Source organism: Apaloderma vittatum, unplaced genomic scaffold (assembly GCF_000703405.1).
Source record: "Apaloderma vittatum isolate BGI_N311 unplaced genomic scaffold, ASM70340v1 scaffold9018, whole genome shotgun sequence".
Lineage (NCBI taxonomy): Eukaryota > Metazoa > Chordata > Aves > Trogoniformes > Trogonidae > Apaloderma > Apaloderma vittatum.
Window position 1 is genome coordinate 455 of NW_009732407.1, and position 25,010 is coordinate 25,464.

The 25,010-nt window shown below is 38.2% G+C and overlaps 1 protein-coding gene across 1 annotated transcript in view; it reads right to left on the reverse strand.

The window, feature by feature from the left end:
- Window positions 1-449: 449 nt before the first annotated feature.
- Window positions 450-25,010, reverse strand: part of KHDRBS3 (KH domain containing, RNA binding, signal transduction associated 3) — a gene marked incomplete at its 3' end in the record, with an annotated part of 54,345 nt that continues 29,784 nt past the window's right edge. The window contains exons 5-6 of the mRNA XM_009875521.1: window positions 12,103-12,295; window positions 450-532 (exon numbers count right to left, since the gene is read on the reverse strand). Of these exons, the coding sequence (XP_009873823.1) occupies window positions 450-532; window positions 12,103-12,295 (276 nt within the window). The remainder of the gene's footprint in view (window positions 533-12,102; window positions 12,296-25,010) is intronic.

Genomic DNA, 25,010 nt, shown 5'->3' on the forward strand with positions numbered 1-25,010 from the left:
AAAAGAGTAAAACTAAAAGGTATCCTTTTTCACAGCCAAATAATGGTAAAATACTGGGATACAACCATGTTTAAGAAGAAAATACAATCAGCTCTGTGTTTCAGATGATTTAATACCTTTTATAAAGTGGGTTCTTTTCCTTCTCTCTTCACCTGGCTCCCCCTCCAAATGAATCTGAATTAAATTCTCCTGAATTTCCCGACCTTGTGATTTATGATCTAGCATAACCAAAATTTTGTTTCAAGTTCTCATTTTTGTTTCTTTTTAAACACTCAGTAACTTGACTTTTATACTCATGTGATACTAGAGACACATAACACTGCCGGTTATTCCTAATAAGCGTCTTAGAGCATTTTTGCTATTTAAGAAATTGAAAAACTCTTTAAGTAAAACTAACTTTCCAACTGTATACCCTTTCAAATGTAGTTACAGCAGATTTGGAGACTCACCTTTGTGCTTGAGTGCTATAGCTGTTATCATAGGAATCGTAGCTTTGCTCATCATAAGCAGTTCCATAACCGTCATCATACTCCTGAAATTATACAAAAGAAAGGTAATATTAACTCCAGATACAAAGTCATAACCTGGTTCTAAATATGGAACCCTCTCCTGAAATATGACATGTGCACCATGAAATGGCAGTATCTTAATGACATTAACAGAGACTACTTTCATTTAAGAGGCCGTGCGCATCCAAGACTAGGATTATAATTGTTTTGAACTACTGGCAATGTGCTTTGAAAAAATTCTTTCAGTTAACACTGCCAGAGACAGTACAAATGCTTCAAGTCTCTGTGTACTTGAATTTGAGATGAGTGAGCTATGGATCTTCAAGAAGGATCTGGGGAGAAACTCAGGAATAAATACTGTGCAACTGACTTAAAAAGTTTATTTATTTCAGGACAAAAAATTTCAATATTCTATGTAGCCTACAGATGGGAGGAATTCCCTAGAAATAACACTAGTAAAAGTTATGATTTTACTTCTTTGGATGACCTCTGTATCCTCTTCAACTTGTGGGACTCTAGTATCCATTTAGAAACTAAAAGTAAGGATTTCTTACTCTTCTCACATTATCGACACTATTTAAGTATACACTGTAGTAACACTCTTCCCAAAATAGCATTGGATTTAAATATCAAGTTGAACAAACCACTGACACCAGCTACAAGATATACTGAATTTTAAGATGAAAACCAGCAACAATGATGCTGTACTTTCCTAGACGAGGATGAACTACAGAAATTAAGAGAACTGTCACCAAATTATCCTTCCATCCAATAATAAACCTGAGCTAAACACATGGGAAGTAGAAACAACACTTCCTTTGTTCCAATTCCTAGGAAATTCTAATACCCAATATTTAGGGGTATCTTGTCCAGTTTTGCCAGGTGAGGATGACCTCCTGAAAAGACACTGAAGATACAAGGATCCAGAAAAATTAAAAACAGGCATCTTACATCTGCTGTTTCCTGAACAAGCATATATCAAATCCTGGCAACGTAAGGATGAAGTCTCAGTGAAGCACAAACACTTTCCTGTGAAAAGTAACCATTAAGAATCTTTCAGTGATGAGAGAAAACAAACCCAGCTAGTGGTATCAATCAGGTAGGGATGACAAATGATGGGTTGTCCAACTCCAGCAGAAAACATCTCCAGAGATTGGATCTGACAGCTTTCCAGACATGGTAAGGAAAGCTTTCTAACAGTAGAAGCCAATGCCAACCTCAAAACAACTGGTAGGAAACTCAACTTGCTAAGAGAGTTCTTAGCATTTTTTTTCCAGTCCTTTAAAATTGCTGTTATGGAAAAGCTGGCAATCTGCCCATCAATAATGTTGCAGCCCTGCTACAGTGAACATCATTGTTCCCAGCAGCGACAAGCAGAAGGGTGTCCATGAATATTTGCCAGCACAAATGAATGGCAGCCTATTCATAGGTCTGGAAGAAGTGAGGATTCTTCCAACTGCCGGTTGTGAAGAGATCCATAGATAAATACTCCCACTTGAAAAGGAAATGCATTGTTCTCTCTTTCAGTAATTCACTGTCCTGAAACTAAAAATTACAATAGAGCCTTAGCATTTTTTCTGCTCATCTGATATGGATTTTTCTTGATAAGCCACACACTAAACCCACAAAACCATTGCCTCCTGGCCATTAATACAAAAAAGCACTTTATTACTTATTGATGCCATGCACAGACATCTGTTAACAATACAGACATTGATCAACAGAAGCTGTCTGAGACATCTTATTTGCCCTGTTTCAGAAGATTTATGTGACATTTGGTCTCTTATAGAGAATCTCCCAACTGTGAACCAGCCATCCCTAAGACAGGCTCCCAAAAAATTCAAACTATGCACTCCCAGTAGTGACAACAAATCAAAGAAGAGGACTGAAATTAACCTTTTAACATGTTTGGAAAAGTTTGCCACGAAGAAATCACTGCAGAATTAGGCAATGAGTCCTATTCTTCACATTTATGTTAACTATTTTACTAAAAAGTTGATCAGGAAAGGGGAGAACAGACAACTGTGAAGTTTTGGTATGTCTATGACTTCTTGAAGACAAAGGAACAAAGTAAACTTGAAATAGGAAGATCCTTAACAAGATCGCCAGGAGAAAAGAGGAAAATTCTGGGAGGTAAATGCTGTACTAAGACTGAAGTGTTGCCAGTATTAGCATTTCTCTTCTGGAAAAATTTTGCCGACAACTCATTACGGCTCACCATTTTGTGTGCTAATAAACAGACTACTGTGGAAATCAAGCCCTGCACTATTATATTGTTGGAGGTAGTTCACATAAGCTTTGAATGGAAAGATATCTGGTTTGGAGTTTACACATGGGACTCCTGTCACTTAGCATTAAAAAGATCAACGTGTGGTGCTGTAATTATTATAATCTGCTTAAATAGATCAATTCTTCCATTTTTATTGCCATATTTACATTTATAAACCCAAGAATTTACATTAAAACAAAGATAAGCTTTGTGAGCAGCAAGCTGTAAAAATAGAATAGGTTTAGAGAGCTGCTCTCAATGGCTTGTTCTGTTAAGAGGTAAGAGACTCAAATTTCAAAACATTTGTTTACTGTGCACTATTCCCTTGAAGTAGCAATTAGGCAGGGGCAGCTGAATTATGTTTCAGAGCTTTTCTTGAATTAGGTCTGACACATTATTTTCTCTTAGTCACATAGCATTTAAAAACTTTCTCTTTCAGGAGGTTTCAGATAAGGTTGGCCAAGGCAGAATGTTTTACATTTTAGATTAAATCCACACTACTTGAGTATTTTCTTTCCGAATCACAGACCTCTTGTGGCTTCAATAAACGTTTTCTTTATTTAGTATCTAGGTGATATATCCTTGGCCATCCGGCATGTTTCACTACTACAAAATATCATGCCAAAATAAATGAAAATAATTATAAATTTTACATATATATTGAAAATTGACAAGACAGAACAGAACTTGAACACACGGATATCCTGTACTACATCACAGATTCACTGTCAAGCATCGCTACATAGATTTCTTCCTGTATAATACAGGATGAATTACACCCTCATAATATTTTAATTGTATTTCTCCTGTTGATTTTTTGGCATGTTTTATTATTTATAAAAGCATTCATTTTTGTATTTAAAGCCATTATTGTTCTTCATGTTGATGACAGCATTTGTATTCCTACTACCTAGCAAATGCAATACAATAGAATTCCTTCTCTGTTCCAATTACCTAAGGCTATAAATAGCTGTTCCTACATGTACTTGGCAATCAGAAAGAGTTTACTGTTGAAAGCATATTTCCTCTCCTACTCCAAAAAAAAAAAAGCCCAAAGAAGACCATATTTTCATCCCATGAATGGAATATTTTTGTTTTGTTATTAATTATTCCACTTTTCAGGATAACCTGGGAAACAAATTTTCATCAAAAGAAGGCATGTGTTTTGTACAGATTGCATTTGCCACACAAATATAGAAAAAAAGAGCCGAAAATGCTGGAGTCTTCTTAAACTACAATATTCCCCACACAACATTTGAAATATCATCAAGGTATCTAAAGCAATTTTCCCAACTTCTGTGAATTTCAGTCATAAGAATATTTCCGTGATGTAACAGAACGGCTTGATTTAGAAGACAAATCTTCTGAAAATACGAAACAATTCTATAAAATCCCAAACCTTGTAACTCCTTCATTAAGTCAACCTACAAGCCAGAATCACACATTTCCTCTTAAATAGAGCTTCTGCCTAAGGTTGTCAAATGACAGCGCCCGCATCTGATATAAATCCAAGAGCCAGCACTGGTAATAGTAATTGTTCACTGCAAAGTGCAGAAATTTTTTACGAGTAGAACCGAAGGCAATCTGTAAATATGCACTCTTCAAATATATTAACTTGTAAGTCTCTATCACAGGTCAAAAGATGGTAAAAGCAATTAAAGCAATCTTTGCCAAAACCCCTGCACTACCCGAAGCGGCATAATTCACACTAAGCCTTGCCCTTCAGTGTTTCTTCTAATAAGTAAGTACTCCGAACATACACTTTTTCATGCGGAATAGGAAAAAGTGGTTTTAAATTATAATCTGCTGGTAGTGACAATGACAGACTAGTGCTTGGGCCTGCTTTAGGGGAAATTAACAACATTTCAAAGAGAAAAAGACAAAGAAACAGTAAGAAAGGAGAGGGTATAGAGTTCATCTTAACAAAAAGGTAATTTGCAGTGCTGGGGAAAAAAATCATGGAATCAATAAGAAATCAGTTTCCCAGCTCTCCTCAACTACAGAAATCCATCCAAGGGAAAAAAATTAAGGCTGTTATCACTACAACTAAAAAGTGGTTCGTTTTCCTCATCGTTTTCTGAAATTAATACTTACACCAGTACTCTATCACTGAACACTGGAGGAATGTCTTCCCTTTAGATAAGAACTGTCACGTTCTAAAAAAAATTTGTTCGCACAGAGATTAACTTGAAGGAGAAAGAACATGAGACATCAGTGCAGCACAATGAAGAATTTTTTCAATTTTTTTTTTTTTTTCAAATTAGAATTGTAAAGGGAAGAAATAGCCATTTTCTTACATGGAAATAACATCTCCCCATCATTTAATCAACAGGGAATATGAGGCAATCAAAACAAATATGGGTAGCTACTACCATCTAAAGTCTGAGAGATAACATTAAGCACATTAGCAGCAAACGTGCAGAGACTGTAAGCTCTCAGCTTGTAGATTTTCATGTGTTCTCATCTAGAACAAACCCAGCACATATTCAATCAGAACAAATAAGGCATCCTTGGAATGAGAGATGTACTAGTGGGTTGTCTTTCGTGCACCTCTGGGGAAAAAAATAACAAAAAAAAAGGTTGCTAAAGTTGTTGATGAATAAGAAGTAACATTTAAACCAAGTTACTAAAAGGCCCAGACTCTTTGGGTTTTCTAAATACAACTGCAGGGAGCACTGTCAGAATCAGGAGGATAACTAAAGCTCATTCAATAATATCAAGTCAGAAAATGGTCAACTTAGAGGAGTAGCTTAAACTAAAACACTTTGAAAAGAAAATATTTTATATGCCCATTATAGGAGAACTTTCAACTTCAAGACAGGCAGGTGGAAAAGCTTCCCAGCCTTTCCTCTAAAACATTCCACTGTTTGTACAGCCAAAGCCACCTGAGTTCCTGAGAAAATTAAAACTTTCCATTGTCTCTTCATCTCATTCTGTAAACCCCAGAGAAGGTAAATGTAAAGCATTCAAAATAAACCCAAAAAACTGAAGGAATCAAATGTAAAAAGAAGTTTTAAATTTATTTCTTGCTTGTCCTATTTCGCATGAAAAATAACACTGCAATTGGCAAAAAAACCCCAAGAAATAGTTTGATGTTATGAATTTCTTTTCCAATAGTTTTATCTGAATTCTGACTGATTTTAAGAACAATGTTAGCACTTCTGAAAAGCCAGAATACAATAAATACATTGCTTAAAAAAATGTAAAGTACCTAAGTGAAAACCACAGCATTATCCACAGAAGGGAACAGAGAGAGAATTCTTACAGAATGAAGCTACCTCATGTTCTTTAATGGGAATCCAAGCAAAAAGCTTCACAGTCAAAACAGCGAAGCAAATGAAAACATTTTCAATTAATATTGCCTGTTATTAGTTAACTATCAACATTCAGAAGACCACGGTAAATTAAAACATGGTGTGACTCCTGCAAAGTATCATTAAAATTACAGTAGAACACTCTTCAGGGAGAATTTAAATTCTTCTCAAAGTCTTATGCCATCTGGACTAGTCCTTTCCACACATAATACTGTGCCACTTCCTCTCTAAGAAGCATTTATTTGCAAATAAAAAGCTCGGATGTTTTCAGATGGTATATACAAAGCTTTTGCGTTTTCTTCCTACACATCTTTCCTCCTTCAACCGTGAACAGCAAGTGAGTGTGCATTAATGGAAAAAAAAAATCTCCTTTAAAAACAGTTCATCATACAAAACCAGCATTGTACAAACAGCTTGAAGAAATTGCTTCCACATTAACCAAAATTTTCAGGTTTTCAAAATCTACACTAAATATGATCTTAATAAGGAGATAAGGAATTCAAGATCGGTGCTGGAGATAAAACAGAGAATTTGCACTAGCTTTCTAGGAGTCATAGAATGGCCTACGTTGGAAGGAACCTTAGAGATAATCTAATCCAACACCCCTGCCATGGGCAGGGACGCCTCTCAACTAGACCAGGTTGCTCAAGGCCTCATCCAAACTGGCCTTGAACATCTCCAGGGAGGGGGCATCCACAACTTCTCTGGATGAGGTATTCCAGAGCCTTGCCATCCTTGTACTGAAGATTTTTTTTTTTCCTAAGAATCAATATAAATCTATTCTCCTTTAACTTAAATCCATTTCTCTTTGTCCTATTGGTGGCCACTCTTGTAAAAAGTCCCTCCACTAAATAATAGGCTACAGGTTATTCAGCTGAATGGGCTCTAACCCGTAAGGAGTAAGACTCTGCATGCACTCTTTTCACTAATGGATACATACATGCATATTTTATAATAATCACTGGATCATGAAATGGATTTTGTTCTTAGCCATCCAGCCAAATGTTCTTTGTGAACAAACTTCTCTTAAGCCTTCCCACAAATCTGTAAGCACTTCATGCAAAATAGCAAAGCACTGCTGCTGCCACTGTGTGCGCCAGGTGAGCCAGTGTTGCGGTCGTCAGCATAGCAGCTCCAGAGGGAACCACGGGGATGTGAATACCTGCCCCAGGAATTTGAACTGAAGGCCTTTGCTACACTCACCACATCAGCTTTTCGGGTGAGATCTTGTTAGACCACAGGGTATGGTAATGTCATTTGGGTCTTCCCCATTTCTCATGGGAAATGGTATGAGCACAGTCTCAGACTACTGCAACATCTGTGTACCTTACAGTATACACAGTGTAAGCATAGTCTCGTGATATAAACTTAGCATGAGAATTACAGGCTTAAGTCTGATTTCAGTCTGGAGCATTGCTTTGTCCATCAGGAAAAGCAACGTATTTTTATGAAATATCCAGAAATGTACGTTTCGGAAACTAGTAAGCTTAAAAACTTACCAATCCTTAATCTATGAGTTCTTCCAGAATCAGGCAATAACTGTGTTTAAAGAGCAGATTTCAGTTTGTTACTGGTATCATTTTTGCATCCAAGTGTTCTGTATAACCTCCTAAGTAGCCTGTATCTGTACCTTTAAGTTAAAAAAATCCTGGCATGTAATTGTAACTTGAAAAAGAACATTATGAACTATTTCCAATTTACTTAACATTAGAAAGACTCCCTAGGTCTCTTACTGGTAGACATTCCATCTTAACTCAATTTTGTATTACACAAGGCAATCTCATTGAAGCATTCTAATTGAAGCACTAACTACTGGAAATTATACATGTGGTCACTGCATTAGAAAAATCTGTCACTGAGGTAACTCTTGTCTGAACACAAGAAAACAACAATAAAATTGCTAGAAACAGAACTAAATCTCTGCCACAACTTCCCCACACACACTAGGAGGCACATTTAGATCTGACTGCTTTCCAAAGTAGTGCAGAAGTCTTAGCTATGACTTGCTAGACTGCCAAGTTTTATTTTTTGGTGTAGATATTTCACACTGCCACAGCAATGGATTTTAAAAATCATGTTTAAAGTCCAATTCACCATGTCTAAAAATCTGATTAAGAATTTAGATAAATCTCACTTTGTGTTTAACACACTTAAAAACAGCAAAAAAGGATGTAACACAGCCTCACTACAGATATATTCAGGCAAAGCACAGAACTGAAATATTTACAGAATATTTCTGTTTGACTGAACATTCCCTAAGGAATTCACACTATTAAAGAACAGTGAATTGCTAGCATACTGTTACTAATTACCTGCTTATTGAAAATTATGTAAAAACTTAAAGTTTCCAGCTAGCAGTTTAATACAACTTCTATTTCTCATCTTAATGGAATAAATCGTCAACTTGAAAATACACGAAAATATTTTTATTGTTACGGATTGGTTCAACGGGAAAAACTGTCATATAATTAAGAAAACAATGTTGCTGAAACTAACTGTAAGTGCTTCAATAAATCTAGAAACCACCTATTATGAATTCCCTTATCCAAGTACTATAAAAATAATCCTGGCCATGCTTCACACATCATACTAGGTTTTCTCCTGACCTGAGCTGCTGAGGACAGAAAAATGGGAGGTGTGAGAGCTTTCAAAGAAAGTTTATCACACCAAACAGAGCAGCGAGGTTAGAACAGCGATTATAAAGCTGAATTTTTCCTATCACCCCAGCTGATTTTCCAGCTGAAGATAAATGGTGCTAAAGAGACAATGTTCACAGAAAAAGATAAGGAACTGTCGTTTAGTGACTTCAAAAACTTAATCTTGCTACTAACAATATGATGAAGTCCCAGGAAGAAGGGGTCCCAGGGTCACAAGAGTGACTGGCAACAGTGGAGTTGGAAAAATAGTTACAAGGAACTGGAAAAAACATGCAGATACTGCTGCCAGTCTGATACATTGTGTGACTTTTACAGAAGGTGAAATCAACAATCCCAAGTCTGCGCTGCAAATATCCCAGAACCATGAGAGACGATGGAGGTCGCCTACCTCTGCACAGAGCTTTCTGCAATGAGTAAGTTCTGCACAACTCTTGTAAGGGCTCCAAGCACAGGACAGCAATGGTCACCTCCTTGTATTAATCTTGAGCCCACATTAAAAAGCACCTAAACTGAAATTAAAGATTTTATTTTTTTGCCTCTGGCATGATTTTCCCCACATGAGATATTGACTCCAGAATTAACCCTTCCAATTTTTCAGAATGAAATAGGTATTCCCCCTTCCATTTTGATGTTTTCTCTTCAAAACCAACTTCTTAATCAAGGAGAGAGATTAGGATAGGCAGGACACAGAACTGAGTAAGTTCCTCATAGATGGTAAAGATTCATTGGTCTCAAGGACTACAGGAAGAAATTAACAAAGAGAGCAAAGGAAAAGGGAGGCTGTTTGTGACTCAGTGATGGCCTCAATTTCTCTCACAAGATACACTTAATAGTACTCCACAGAGGAAACGGACAAGGACTTTATGTACCAAAAGCCCTGCGTCATCTTTGAGATATTTACAGAGTCAGAGAAGCAAGTGGTTGAAGGCTTCCATCCAGAACAGAGTTTGCTTCTTTCTGAACTTGCATTAGTTTCACATTACTTTAATGAGTACAAAGCAAAGGCGCGTAAGCCTAAGGGAATGAAAAGCTTCATGAATTCTTGCAGACTTCCCAGTCCCCAGTGGAAAGCCTTCCTGCGGTGGGCTCACCCTGGCTGGACTCCAGGAGCCTGGAGCACCTCCTCCCCATCCTTCACTGACCTTGGCGTCTGCAGAGTTGTTTCACATTATTCTATCTCCTCTCTCCAGCTGAAGTAGCCAGTTGTTTTTATTTTTGTTTTTCCCTCTCTTCTTAAATATGTTGTCACAGAGGTGCTACAATTGTTGCTGATAAGCTTGGCCTTGGCAAGCAGTGGGTTCATCTTGGTGCCCGCTGCCATTGGCTCCATTAGATGTGGAGGAAGCTTCTAGGAGCTTCTCACAGAAACCACCCCTGCAGCCCCTGTTACCTAAACCTGGCCATGTAAACCCGATACACTTCTAAAGGTTGCTCTGTAACCCCTCCGGATACCCCAGTCTCTGACACTCTGAAGCTACATGCTGCTTAAAATAACTTCTTAGGATACCCACAAACTCAGTGATGTTCTTATTCTGTGGATACTTCGCAGCAAAGAGGGAGGGACACCTTACCCTGCTCAGGTATTCAGGTTGGCAAACCAGCACTTACTACTAGGTATGGCTAAACAGTAATTAGTAAGGAAAGGACAAAATTACTACTGACTGCTACCATGTGACCTTAATCTGTAAACCATAGTTAAGGCTCTTTGGTAACGTACTACAAATGGGCAGGTAAAATATACCGTGCCTTAAACTTAAACATACAACACACTAAGGGTTCATGTCCTTTCAACACTTTGTTCTAGCGAATCTACATTTTAATAAAGGAGACACAGAAAACACAGTAATTTTTAAATGGAGCTTCTAGCATCACTTTATCATTTACAGCTTTAAATAAATATCTATCCCAGTTAAGATATCTCCTCTGGAAGATAAATGCCCAGTTCTAGAGATCATTCTTTATAGAAGCTATTTACCAGAGCACTATTTTTCTTTATAGTGCTATTAGCTAATTATTCTCTCCCAGAAGTAAAGCATACATCAGGATACTGATTCAAACAGCTGTTATTCCCATGCCACTTCTACAGACACCAGCTATATATAAACATGAAGTTACTCCAAGAGGTTTATTTTCTGTCACAGCCATACATTCTTCGGTGTCTATCCTAGAAACAGGCTGTATAACAGGGACTAATTCCTCTGAAATTGTCGTGAAATAACCACTTATTTGCAGTATCCACCTCAACGAGTCAAGTCAGCTAGAGCCAGTGGACATTTAGATACGCTGTTCTAGTTCTCATAAAATTAATAAGCTACGTTAATTCCTTCTGAATTGTTCAGGTACGTGTATAAATATTTGTACTAATGGCATTAAGCTATTTTGTGCATAAAGCTGTAAGTGTTATGTAGAAAGTTAGGTTTCTGATCAAATAAATGTCGAGATTTGGTTTAGAGAGTTTCTGAGGGGGCAGTGGAAGAAGAGAGGGAGAAGGCAGGTGCAAGAAAGGTTGAGATAAAAGCAAAAAAATGTCTAAAGAGCAAAACTATTTTCTGGAACTCATGAACACTTTTATTGGTAGCCTCCGTAACAGAGAAGTCCATACAGACTTGGGTTTAGAGAGGGAATGCTAAAACCTTTAAAATATATGAAACATTAAAAGCATTGTCCTTGAAAATGTTGTTTTCTATAGGACTAAATCCATTTTCATGATGGTAGTTTTCATAAGTTTTCTTTATCTTACTGCTCTGTAAGTTTAACTTAAATTACCATAAAAAATCATAAGGGTCTATAATTTTCAATCATGTACAATATAAGTATTTTGATATGGTTTTTAATTTTTAATACAATAAAAAGATAAATATGCATGGCCTATTGAAATACACTGTATATTGTTAAAATTTTAGGATCTTTTCTGAAGCTTTCATAAACATGTTTTAATCGTCTAATCATTCAAGAGTTATATAACCACAAAGATAGGCTGAGGAAAAAGGGCAGAGTATTATTCTCAGCTTTAGCTCAGCTTTAATTCTCAGCTTTAGCTGAGAATTAAAAATCTACTGACAACACGATTTTTCAGCTTTTTGTAAAGCAGATACCTAACATAATATATTTAAGAGGTACATAACTATTTTGCTAAGTGCACTGTAAGCATCTTTATAGTAGCACTTATAACCTGAAGCTGTAATAATATCAAATAATTCAAGTCGGTAAAGGTGACAAGAGTTGACCACATTTGCCACAGGTTCAAGTCTGAATTAAGTCTAAGGAGATTGTTCCGAGTTCTGCAGTGATCGTTAGGACCATCCCCTCAAAATTTTACACTTTATGCACAATACGTCAACAGCTCAACTTACGTATTCACCGTACGTCTCCTGGGCTGGAGGTGGTGGAAGGGGCCGGTAGCCTGCAGGTGGAGGTACTCCTCTTGTTCTGGGTGCCAGAAGTCCTCGGCTACGACTGACTGGTCCTCTACTGGGAGGCACTCCTCTAGGTGCTGGTGCCCCTCTCGGTACTCCTGCCGCAGGTGGAGGCACTCCTCCACGGCCCCTGTGGACATACGGACCACTTGCCATTAAACACCACACCCCAAATCCTCCCTGTCAGCAGCTCCCTCCACCCCCAGCAAGACAATTTTGTTTTGCGACAGCCAGAAAAAGGTCTAAAAGAAGTTTACTGTTTGACTTTTTTTTTTTCCTCTATGCTTTAATCCAATTACACACACAATGCAAAAAATGCTGAAAGATACGAAACTAGACATGTGATGAAGTGATGAACTTCTCACTAGCTCGAGCCATTCTCGCATACACAGAGACACCAAAACCAATTTCCTGGAATCGGTCACCTTTACTAGAATTTGACTTTTAGTACATGAAATCACAGTCATAGAATAACAGATTAATTTGAAGATGTCAGGCTATATCATACTCAAACTCTGCACAGAGGAATGAGTTGCAGCTTGCTTCCGATCCTGTGTCAGCTTCTACATGCAAAGAACACAGTGCGTGTAAGAGAACGAGTGAGTCCGAAAAAATCACATTTTCTTCTGGTTCTAAAGAGATTTCCAGCTGTTGCAGACATATTTAAACACGTAATTAATGTGCAGGGTGATTATAGGATATAACCTGATGTTCTATATGTATTTAAGAACAAAAAGTAACATATATTTACTTCTAAAGTTCTGAAACAATGGTAAGCTTCCAGACATCTAAACCAAAATAGTTTAAAAAAATATTTGATAGATTTAGAGGTGGCATTCCCTCCCTGCCTCCCTGTAGTAAAGGGAGAGACTTAGAGGTATGATCTGTGAGAAATCTGCATCATTTATTCTAAACAGGATGCCTAAAACATTGCTAATAGATGTCTCCTTTTTAAAGGAGATCATTTCACCCCATGGACTATAATTGAATTTAAATGACTGCGCTGTAGGCAAATATCCTCATTGTATTCTCTAACATATACACAGAAGAAAACATAAGCACAAGTTCTACACTACTTTTCTACATATCAAGCCATCATCTAATTAATCTCAAAATGAAATTGAGTGAAAATACTCTGTCCTGATTTCAGTAGAAATTTTCAACTTGATCTGATAAAGTAAGACTGAGATTTGGTCTTAGGTTTTCCTATCCCATTTCAAATAAGTCATATAATTTCTCACTGGTAAACTTATTTAAAAAAATCATTTTATCACAAATAAAATCATTTTATAATACATAATTAGTATTTGAAAAACTGCATCTCTAAATGAAGAATGTAAAAATGTAAATACTTGATACAACCAGGATAGATTTTATTAATTCAATTAATTACTGATCAAAACACAGTTACAAAGTATTTTAAACAAGCCTAAAGAGTAAGTGATTTAAAGCTGTGCTTATTACTTGGTTTTGGCTAATCTGTAGAATGCCTCCTCAGGACAGGGTACCAGCTGCTTATTTGACTTCATTGTAGTGGGGGCAGGGGTGAGCAGTGAAGTTCCCAGACACAGCCTGCTGAAGTAATATAAAGAAATAGCAAATGTGATACTTTCCAAGTGAAGCCAAAGAAAGGGCATGAACCTACTGGCATAGACAATAGTCAATACCAAGTTAATTTATTTTTTTTTTTTAAAAAGTAGTCAGTAAAAAGGACTCAAGAATCACTAGCCATAATCTTCACAGCATCCTTCAGACAGGGTGCAAGTGAAAGCAGCACGAAGTAGGACATGCTGAAAAACACGGGAAAAACATTTCAGAGAGGTGAAAAAAAAAAAAAAAGTACAGTTTTAAGAACCAGAACAGATTTATTCCTGAAGAGTAATTAGGAAATTAGGACACCAGATCCATGTGATGAGATGATCTTTTCTCATTTCCAAAACAGTTTATAGGACTGGAATGGTGATGGGAGGGAAATCTTATTTCTCCTATATTAGAAGACCACTTACATGCTCTTTATAAGGAGTTGCTGCAGGGAATAAGCAATCTGAATAAGAATAAGTAATGTATAGTTCTGTACTACACCACTCAGGTGGTTACTGCACCAGGCTGGAGGAGACTGTAAAGGCGCAGAAATAGGAAACCCAGTAACAGGGGAGTTCAATTTCCATCATGCAGATTTGAGTATCATCAGGGTATAATGCTAAGAACAAATTTTTAGAAACTGTTATTTCATTAAGTAGTTACCAGGGAACTAAAAGAAATTTGATTGACATAAGCAATGAAGAAAAAAATTACTTAAGATATTGAGGAATCACTTTGAATAGGAACCTTTGCAAAAACAACAGATCAGTTCTGATATTGCTTAATTTGAAGAAGGACAGCTACATAAATGTTTAAAAATATTTAAGAGAGTAAAAAGTAAATACACAATATGGGAAGACAAAAAAAATCCCATGGGAAGTCAGAGCAAATACATAATTTTTTTTTTTTAAAAAAAAGATACAGGGTCAAAGGAGCTTGGTAAGGCTAGAACAGGGTAAAGAGAGGTATTACTAGAAAAGCTGAAATGATCTCTAACATCAGAGGACAAATGTTAATAAAACAAACATAAAATACACAGAAAAGCAGGTCACTGAATTAAAGAATTTGTAAAAAGCCTAAAAATAAAGTCTTTCAAGCATCCTGGAACTGGGAAAACTGCCAGAGTCAAATTCCAAATCACTAGTGAAGAACAGGAAGAAGGTAAGTATATATGTACATATACATTCATTAAGTTTTTGCTGCGCAATCATGAAAGATCAGACAAGGTTCTCATGCTGGAGTCTCTCCTTACAGGGAAAGCATTGGATGTTGCTGCTGACTGACTTACAGAGACAAGTTACAGGACAAAATGAGCAATTAAAAGTAATTGCACTATCGTTCCATAAACTACAATGGGAGTTTCAGGTATGTGCCTCTTTAATCTGTATCCGAACTCCAATCTGAATGTGAAGGAAAAAAAAGGAAAAAAAAAATAAATCAAAGCAGCAAAATGTAAGAGGGAACAGTTTCGACTTAATATACATACATACACATAAATGTATAAATCCTAATATTAGACAAAGTAATAAGATTCTGAGCTACCACCACCCACAGAACACTTTTAAATTAAGATTGGCCCAGTGCTCAGGACACTAAAAACCAAATCAAGTTATAGAAAATATAAGAGACTATAGAAAACTTTGTTACCCTACAGTGTGTATTTACAGTCTTGTTTCCTAATCTGGAAAGAACATCAAAGAAATAAATGGATGTGTATCAGAAACTATGTCAAAGATGACCAGCAGTATAGAACAGCTTACACATAGGGAACAATTAAATAGATTTAGGCATGTGATACTACAAACAACAACTGAGGCTTATATGAATCCAACAGAAATATCAAGAATATACATAAGGAATTATTCATCAGTCGTTCTCAATCTAAGACTCAGAGGACATCAACTGGCAGAGATGGAATATTAAACTACACTGCTTTAACGTCTGAGCCACTATGCCTGCTACTATAAAATGCAATCACTGAACGGCAACATGCTTGAGGTTGGAAGCGACCTTTGGTGGTCATCCAGTCCAACCTCCCTGCTCAAGCAGGGCTGCCTTAAGCCAGTTGCCTGGGACTGCGTCCAGATGTCTTCTGAGTATTGCCAAGGAGCAAGACCCCTGTGCCAGTCTCAGTCACTCTGACAGTCAAGTGTTTCCTGATGTTCAGAGGGTACTCCTGTGTCTCAGTTTGTGTCCACTGCCTCTGGTCCTTGCACTGGGCACCACTGAAAAGAGTCTTCTCTAGGCTGAATTATCCCAGCTCTTTCAGCCTTTCCTCATAGCAGACAAGCTCCAGACCCTTCGTCGCCTTTGTTGCTGTTCAACGGGCTACCCAGTATGCCCACAACCCTCTGGTACAGGGAGCTCAGAATGGGACACAGTATTCCAGCTATGGCCTCACCAGTACTAAGTAAAGGGAAAGGATCACCCCACTTGGCTTGCGAGCAACACTAATACACCTCAGGATACCATTAGCTTTCTTTGCAGTAAGGGCACAATGATGGCTCATGTTCAGCTTATGTCCACCCAGGTCCTTTTCAGCCAAGCTGTTTTCCAGCACATATTGATGCATTGAGTTGTTATTCTCTAGGTGCAGGACTTTGCATGACCCCCTGGCTGCATTTCGTGTGGCTCTTGCAAGGCCATTTCTCCAGAGGTCCCTCTGGATCGCAGCACTACCCTCAACATTTCAGCTACTACAGCTAGCACAGCATCACCTGCAAACCTCCCGAGGGTACACTCTGCCCCATCATCCAGATCATTTATGAAGTTAAACAGGATTCAATTCAGTATCTACCTCTGGGTTACACTGCTTGTTACTGGCCTCCACCTGGACATTCTACCACTGACCACCACCCTCTGGGGCTGGCCATTCAGCCAAATTTTAACCCACCTGTCTCCTCATGCAGCCCCACACATTAGGAGTTCCTCTATGAGGATCTTGCAGGAAACAGCCTTCCTGAAGTCACAGCACACTATCCACTGCTTTCCCTTACCTATTAGGCCAGTCACTTCATCAAAGAATGCTATCACACTGATCAAGCACGACTTCCTTTCCATAACTCCATGTTTACTATTCATGATGACCTTGTTTATGTACCTGGAAATGGTTTTCAGGATTAGTTGTTCCATCACCTTTCCAGGGATTGAGGCCAGGAGTGACATTTACTTTCCCCTAGTCCTCAGGCACCTCTGTTGATCTGCATAACTGTTCAAAGACTGAGTGGCCAGCTCCCTCAGCACTCATGGGTGCAGCAGAACCCACTAACTTCTGACCCGTTTGCCTAGCTACTCTCCAACTGGATCCTTTTCCACCAAGGTTATGCCTTTCTCCTCACTTCTGGATCCTTGGATTTCAGAAGGCCCTCTGACCAGTAAAGACCGAGCACAAAGAGTCATTAGATACCTTAGCCTTTACCATGCCCTGTATCACCACGGCCCCTGCTCCATTCAGCAGTAGGCTCACATTTTCCCTAGACTCACGCCCTATTGCTACTTAAGTATTCGCAGAAACATTTCTTGATGACTTTGACATCCCTCACCACATTATTGATGACTCCTGCAGTCATCTCTACTCAATATCTACTGGATATGTCTATCCATCATGGACTGAACTGATGGACCTCTAGGGTAGTTACCTCCCCCTGCATCTCTTACAATTCTCTTCTTCCATGTGTGCTTTTGCTAATCCTTCCACAGCTCTCAATTCCGATTCATCTTGCCTACTCTTGTTTTCTGTCTTCTATAATCTACATATTACTCCAGGTGTTTAAGGTTGAACTGATTTTATTTCACTTTTTAAGTAAAAGCTTCACTCGCACATACTTGAATGTAACTCATGACTACCATTAAGGTCAGTGAACGTGTTAATAGATTTTTCTTGACACCTTATACCCTGGATATTGTCATGTACAAACACAGCGTATCAGAAAGCACTCCCAGTAGGTATCTAATGCCTTTTCAGTCAGATTTCCAGCTGAGTTTCTTCACGTGCTCTATGTTGTATTTACCATTTCTGACCCAATCACATTTTCCCTTTTGAAATATTGTCCTTTCACCTTCCTGAACTTATTTCCCAATCAACTAGTTTTTGAGGGGTAACCATCTGCTTCTCAAGTCGCTGAAGAAACTGCCAAAAGGTCTTTTCTCTACATCTGTTTCACATAAAAAGTCAAAACCCTTGTACATCTGCTAACATTTAGATTCATTCTTCTAATTTCTAGCAAATCAAGACATCTTGAGCCGACAAGAACAGAGTTGACATCTCAGCTCTATTTTATCACATTTACACAGATATCTTGCCATCAAATTAAATTCATCATGGCTCTCAGTTCCCTCAGGTCTTTCATCGCTTGCTTCTTTGACCAAGAACATAATTCCGCAGGCCAAATTTCAGCTGTCATCACCAACTCCCCTTGACTTTGAAGCCCACAGATTATTTTTCTTTATAAAAACACCTTCTTTTCAAATTACATGAAAAATTTGGCATGGAGATTTCAGATGACATTAAAACTTTCAGATAATGAATGGCTCCCCTCATAAAAAATGAGATTCTTTCATGTTAATTGAGGGCTTAGAAAAATAAATTTTTGAAACTTTCTGAAGCATCAGTGATTAGATAACAAATTCCTATTTATTTTAATTAAAATGATGGCACATTTAAACAAACAACTATGAAACAGTCTTGATCCACAACTTTGGTTCAAGTACATAATTCATGGTTTCATCATTACTGGGAGCAGTGGTGTTTAGCATGTTTGTTGGCAACATGGAAAATCTGATCGAGCGTACCCTCAGTAAGTTTGCTGTCGACACCAAGCTGTGTGGTGTGGATAACACACTGGAGGAAAGGGAAGCCATCCGGAGGGATTTTGACAGGCTGGAGAGATGGGTCTATGCCAACCTCATGAAGTTCAATAAAGCCAAGGGCGAGGCCCTGCACACGGGTCGGGGCAATCTCAAATACAAATTCAGGGTAGGTGATGCGTAGATTGAGAGCAGCCCTACAGAGAAAGACTTGGAGGCGTTGGCTGACAAAGCACTTAACATGAGTCAGCAGTGTGTGCTGGCAGCCCAAAACACAAACCTGGGCTGCATCAAAAGATGCGTGGGCCAGCAGGTCAAGGGAAGTGACTGTCCTCTGCTCTGCTCTTGCGAGACCACACCTGGAGTACTGCGTTCAGCTCTGAAGCTGCCAACACAAGGAGAACATCTGTTGGATCTATTGGAGAGCGTCCCAAGAAGGGCCACAAAGATGATCAGAGGGCTGGATCACCTCTCCTACAAGGACAGACTGAGGGAGTTGGGTCTGTTCAGCCTGGAGAAAAAAAGACTCCGGAAAGACCTTATAGCTACCTGAGGGGGGCTACAAAAAAAAGGAGGGGCTCTTTATCAGGAAGCATAGGGATAGGATGATGGACAATGGCTTCAAACTGAAAGAGGGTAGATATAGATTAGATATTAGGAAGAAGTCCTTTACTATAAGGGTGTTGAGACACTAGAGCAGGTTGCCCAGGGAAGTTACGGATGCCCCCTCCCTGGAAGTGTTCAAGGCCAAGCTGGAAGAGGCTTGGAATAATCTGACCTAGTGGGAGGGGTCTCTGCCCATGGCAGGGGCGTTGAAACTAGATGATCCTCAAGGTCCCTTTCAACTCAAGCCATTCTATAATTCTGTGATTACAAGCAACACAGCTACTGGAAATAACTTTCACTTTTCAAAAGGAAAATTGTGCTATATTAACCCTCAATCAATGATTCTGCATCTGAAATTTTATCAGTATCCCAATATATATCCTTGCCCGTTAGCACTCTTAATCCTTCTGCTAGTTCTTTCATAACAGAAGATTTTTTTTCTACTTCTATAGCCCACAAAGCATCCCACCCAAACCTTTACAGTGGTACATTATCAAAACTCATTTGTCAACCAACGTCAGCCTCAACTACCTGCGCATATTCTGAAATACAAGAAGGGTCTTTTCACCTTTACTTTCCCCCTCACTATCATACTATCATCAACTCTTTATCATAGTGCCCATAAGAACATATTTTACAGTATTGAGACTGCGAATATATCCTGGCCAACGGTGTACACAAGTGGGCACTAAAGCCCCCACATATCAGCCTTTAAACTTTTTGAATACTTTGACTGTGTAAGTACTTTGAAACAAAATTAATGTGTCTTATTTTCAGGACACCTGAAATAAAATAGTCCTTACCTGTAATCCCTAAGATTTATGATGCTGCAAATACACAACTGAACCATCACAGGAGACACTAGTGTTGGGTTTTCTTTTTGCTGCATTTGTATGAAAAACTCTGCTCTTCTGAATCTTACATCAGTATGCTATCCAGAAGCTCATATATTTCTTTGGATGATGGAAACTTTACTCCTCAAGTGCCTATTAACTGTATTTTCTACTAAACAGGCTATAGTAGTTAAATAGAGTACTTAAACGTACTCAGTAAATCCTAGCTTCCAGCCAGGTGCTGTTATTGTTGCTAAAGTATATCTGGAGGTGACAAAGTGATCATCTACCTACTTGAGACCATTGAGTCCTACTCTCAAAGAAACACTTTACTGCCCTACACAGGATTATCATGGCTGTGAGAAAATTTAAAACATTTCTCTTAAAATAATTCACCTTTATTACCTCTTTGGTTTTGATTTTCCTGGATTTATTGATCTGGCAGTGGTGAATTCAGTGAAGGAGGTTAACCCTTCCCCATTAAATGCACAGGTGATTTAGGTGGATAAATTAAGAATAATTTTACTCCTTAAAGTGGTAATTAACTCTGCATTGAAATAAACATCTTTTTTCAATCTGAGTACCATGGACTAGACTAAAGGCAAATCCTGGTGACTCATTTAATATTTTTCATTTCACTACACTGAACAGTGTACCAGAGTAGTAGGGGGGAAATAATCTAATTCAGCTCACTCTAATTTATATCACAACAACCTCAGGAAGACAATGTCCTGAAAATTAGCTTTGTTGGAACCTGACTCTTCCCCAAAAAGCATTATTTCATGACTTATACTTCCAATTTAGTATGAGAGAAAATAATAACTGAAGTACTTAACTTTTGTAAAGCTATCATACACACATTAGAGAATGGGAAAACAAGTCTTTCACAGAAGTGCTAGAATATTCCAGTGTGATTTGCAAACACAGTAGTGTAGTTATAGAAGATAATTTTAATATATAACAACCTGAAAAGCATACCTTACTGCATACAGTAATTCAATTAAACACAGCCAACTAAATGCTGCTCAAGCAGTAAACTTTTTTGTTCATGTTTTATACTAGACAAAATGTAAAAAATAACAGGCCTATTAATATAAAATGTCAGCACCAAGACACTGAACACTCATATCCAGATACCACTCACAGACAGAGCTAGGATACCTATCATTTAATCTGTTTTTATTAAATGAGTCACTTTTGAAATTAACACTCAAGTGCAGTTTTCACAGAATCACAGAATGCTATGGGTAGGAAGGGACGTCGAAAGATCAGTCAGTTCAACCCCCCTGCCAGAGCAGGATCCCTTAAGGCAGCCACACAGGAACCCGTCCAGGTGGGTTTTGAAAGTCTCCAGAGAAGGAGACTCCACAATCTCCCTGGGCAGCCTGTGCCAGGGCTCTGTCACCCTCACAGTAAAGAAGCTTTTCCTAATGTTTTTCTGGAACCTGCTATGTTCCAGCTTGTATCTGTTGTCCCTTGTCCTGTCATTGGATATCACTAAGAAGAGCCCAGCTCCATCTTCCTGAGATTCTCCCTTGACATATTTATAAACATGAATGAGGTCACGCCTCAGCCTCTTCTTCTGCAAACTAGAGAGACCCAGCTCCTTCAGCCTTTCCTTATCAGGGAGATGTTCCACTCCATCATCATTGTGGCTCTGCGCTGGACTCTCTCCAGATTCCAGATGTGGCCTCACCAGGGCAGAGTAGAGGGGCAGAGTAGAGGGGCAGGAGGACCTCTCTCTATCTAGTAGTCACTTTCCTTCTAACACATCCCAGGATGCCATTGGCCTTCTTGGCCACGAGGGCACACTGCTGGCTCATGGTCGTCCTGTTGTCCACTAGAACCCCCAGGTCCCTTTCTCCTACACTGCTCTCCAACAGACAATCCCCAACCTGTATTGGCATATGGGATTATTCTTTCTCAAGTGCAAAACTCTACACTTGCCTTTGTTGAACTTCATCAGATTTCTCCCTTGCCAGCCCTCCAGCCTGTCTGGGTCTCTCTGAATGGCTGCACAGCCCGCTGGGGTGTCAACAGTTTTGTGTCATCAGCAAACTTGCTGACAACGCTCTCTAATCCCTCATCCAGGTCATTGATGAATATATTGAAAAACACTGGCCATAGCACTGACCCCTGAGGGACCCCACTAGACACAGGCCTCCAGTTAGACTCAATGACCAGAACTCTCTGACTTCTTTCCTGCAACCAGTTAACAACCCACCTCATTACTCGGCCATCCAGACCACACTGCCTCAGTTTACCTATGAGGATGCTGTGGGACACAGTGTCAAATGCCTTGCTGAAATCCAGATAGACCACATCCACTGCAGGGTCACCATCCATCCACCTGGTTATGTCTTCATAAAAGGCTCTCAGGTTGGTCAAACATGACTTCCCCTTGGCAAAGTCATGCTGACTGCTCCTAAGGACCCTTTTATCCTTGACATGCCTAGAGACAGCACCGAGAACATCACCTTTCCAGGAATGGAGGTGAGGCTGACTGGCCTGTAGTTACCTAGGTCCTCCTTCCTGCTCCCTTTTTGAAGGTATATTTTTATATGAAAACATCAATATGTTTGCGTTTTGATTTTATGGAAATTGGGAGATTTATCACAAGACTAAAGGAGGAAATGCTACTTTATTTGCAAAATGTCCTTAGAGGTGCACATTAACATGTATGTTAACACATGTTTATTTGCAGTTTTCAATCAGAAGTCTCAATTCACATTTCACTAGCATTACCATTGCACTGACTGAGGACATGAATTCAAATGCATTAAAGAAATACCAATCACACAATAGATATATCATCTAGCTACTCACTGTAACAGTCTCACATTAAGCATCACAGATCCTCTAAGCTTGTTAGCAAAGTAAAATTAAAAGTACCTAGTAAAATCCTTCATTTTATACATTTGCCTCAGAAAACCTGTAGGAACTAAGCCAGTTTACAATAAAAACAAAAGAAATTAAATCCAGACTTTCATCAGGGAAAGATTTTTATGTCCCTTCTCCTCTTGCAAAGAAGAGGAAGGTAAAAACTAAAGAAGTTCGATGCTCAGCATAAGCACCACAAATCAAAAGTGTTGCGATTACATCTGAAGGTCATTTATAACAGTATTACGACAAAGCAGAAAAAGAATGGAGGCAAGAGGACAGAAGGAAACAACTATAGACCCAAGAACAACGGTAAAAACATCATACTTCTAAGGGTAAATGTCAAAAAACACACAACCCTTCTACTGCAAATTCCATCCCCTCACCTCCAAAGTTTTACTTGGCTTTAGAGTCATTAAACAATTCAGTCAAGAAAAATTGGGAAAAAGAAAATTACTGAACCACAACCATTAGGAAATTACTTACCACATACAGGAATACCTGTACACAAGCTAGAAATTTGTATGCAAGCACAAACATTTCGCACAAAGTAAAATTTTGTTATGGAGCTAAACATACACATAACAAGTCTTCTTAAAAGAAGGCACTTGATAAGAAGCATTATCTCCAGTTTCAACATGTCTGATAAGGAGTAAAGAAAGGCAAAAATTAGTAACTTTGGTTCCTTTAAGTGAAACTGTTCAGGAATAATAAAGGCTTAAAAATTGGGAACTTCACCACACTCAGTTACTGCATCCTCAACAAGATGTTTCATGTATCAAGGCTGATGTCTTAAAAATACTCTATAGATAACAAAGAGGGTAGGATCAAGGTTTCAGATTTAACTTTATAAGTCTTCTCAAGCTTTGTTTCAGCCTCTCCTGGACATCTCAGGGATGCTTGCTATTAAAGCTGTTTTATTTAACACCAAGACAAAGTCTTTAACAAAGCCTTCCCTCAATGAAAGTATTACTCACTGAAATCAATTTGCACTAAAAAAGAATCAGAGCATTACAGCTGTGTTTAAGATCTTTAACTCAATGGCTGTATCTCAGTAACAATGACATTAAATTTCACTTAACGAATCTTTCATGCTAACAGAACACTTCAATTTGAGGGGAATAATTCTTGGAGTTTAAGATAAGTCTTAAAGTAAGATCAAGACAAAGAAACCACCCCCTTTCAGTTTTCGTTAAAAATTATATAAAAATAGGAGATGACAAATACAATGTTTTAGCTGTCATCTCCAAATCAAATACTGATAACATTTAAATTTACTCTGGGGAGCCTAGTTGTAGGCCAATAGGATGAACTACAAAGCATTTTGTGAGCTAAAAGCATGCATATTTTACATAAAATACAGGTTTGAAAAATAATTTACAAAAATCTAGAGGATGAAATTAGTGATATTAGAAATTTGTTGCTATGAAGAGTTAATTAAGCATGCACGTGCTACATACTAGTAGTGGAACTTAAACATGAAACTTTAGTGATAAGACCAAACAATAACTTCTGTATCCGAAACGGTAGCTTAAGGACACATGACAAATGAAGAAATAAAAATCAAAGAATCACGAGTGTCTCTATACTGAGCATCTGTTACAGGTATGTATGGCAAAGTTAAAAACATATCGCAGAAGTGAAGTACATTTAGCAAGAAAACCCCATCCTCAAAATCAAATGAGATCTCTGATTTGCAAGCACTCCTGTAAGTCTGATAACAGTGCTGAAGCAGCAAACCTTTAACTACCACTACTCTGAACGCTAAAAGCAAGAGAGCAAGTTGAACAGAGATAATATACGGTATTTCTTAAAAATGTAAGTACAAAACTTTGTTCCTTTGAAGGAAATAATTATATTCTTACAGGACACAAACAATAGTAAGTGTAAACTCTCTAAGATTCATTCTGCTTTGCCTTTACAATCATTGTTACAGGGCACATGTAATTTAACAGATCTGTATAAATGAAATAATTCCTCAGCACTTTTTCTTCTAACGTGCTTAATCCAAGTGAACAAACCTTCAGAATATTATTTTGAAACAATTTTAAAAGCTGAAACATAATTTTCAAGCTTGCATTAATAAGAACCATAGCCACAACTGAAATAAAATACTTCACTGTAGAAAATTGTTACACT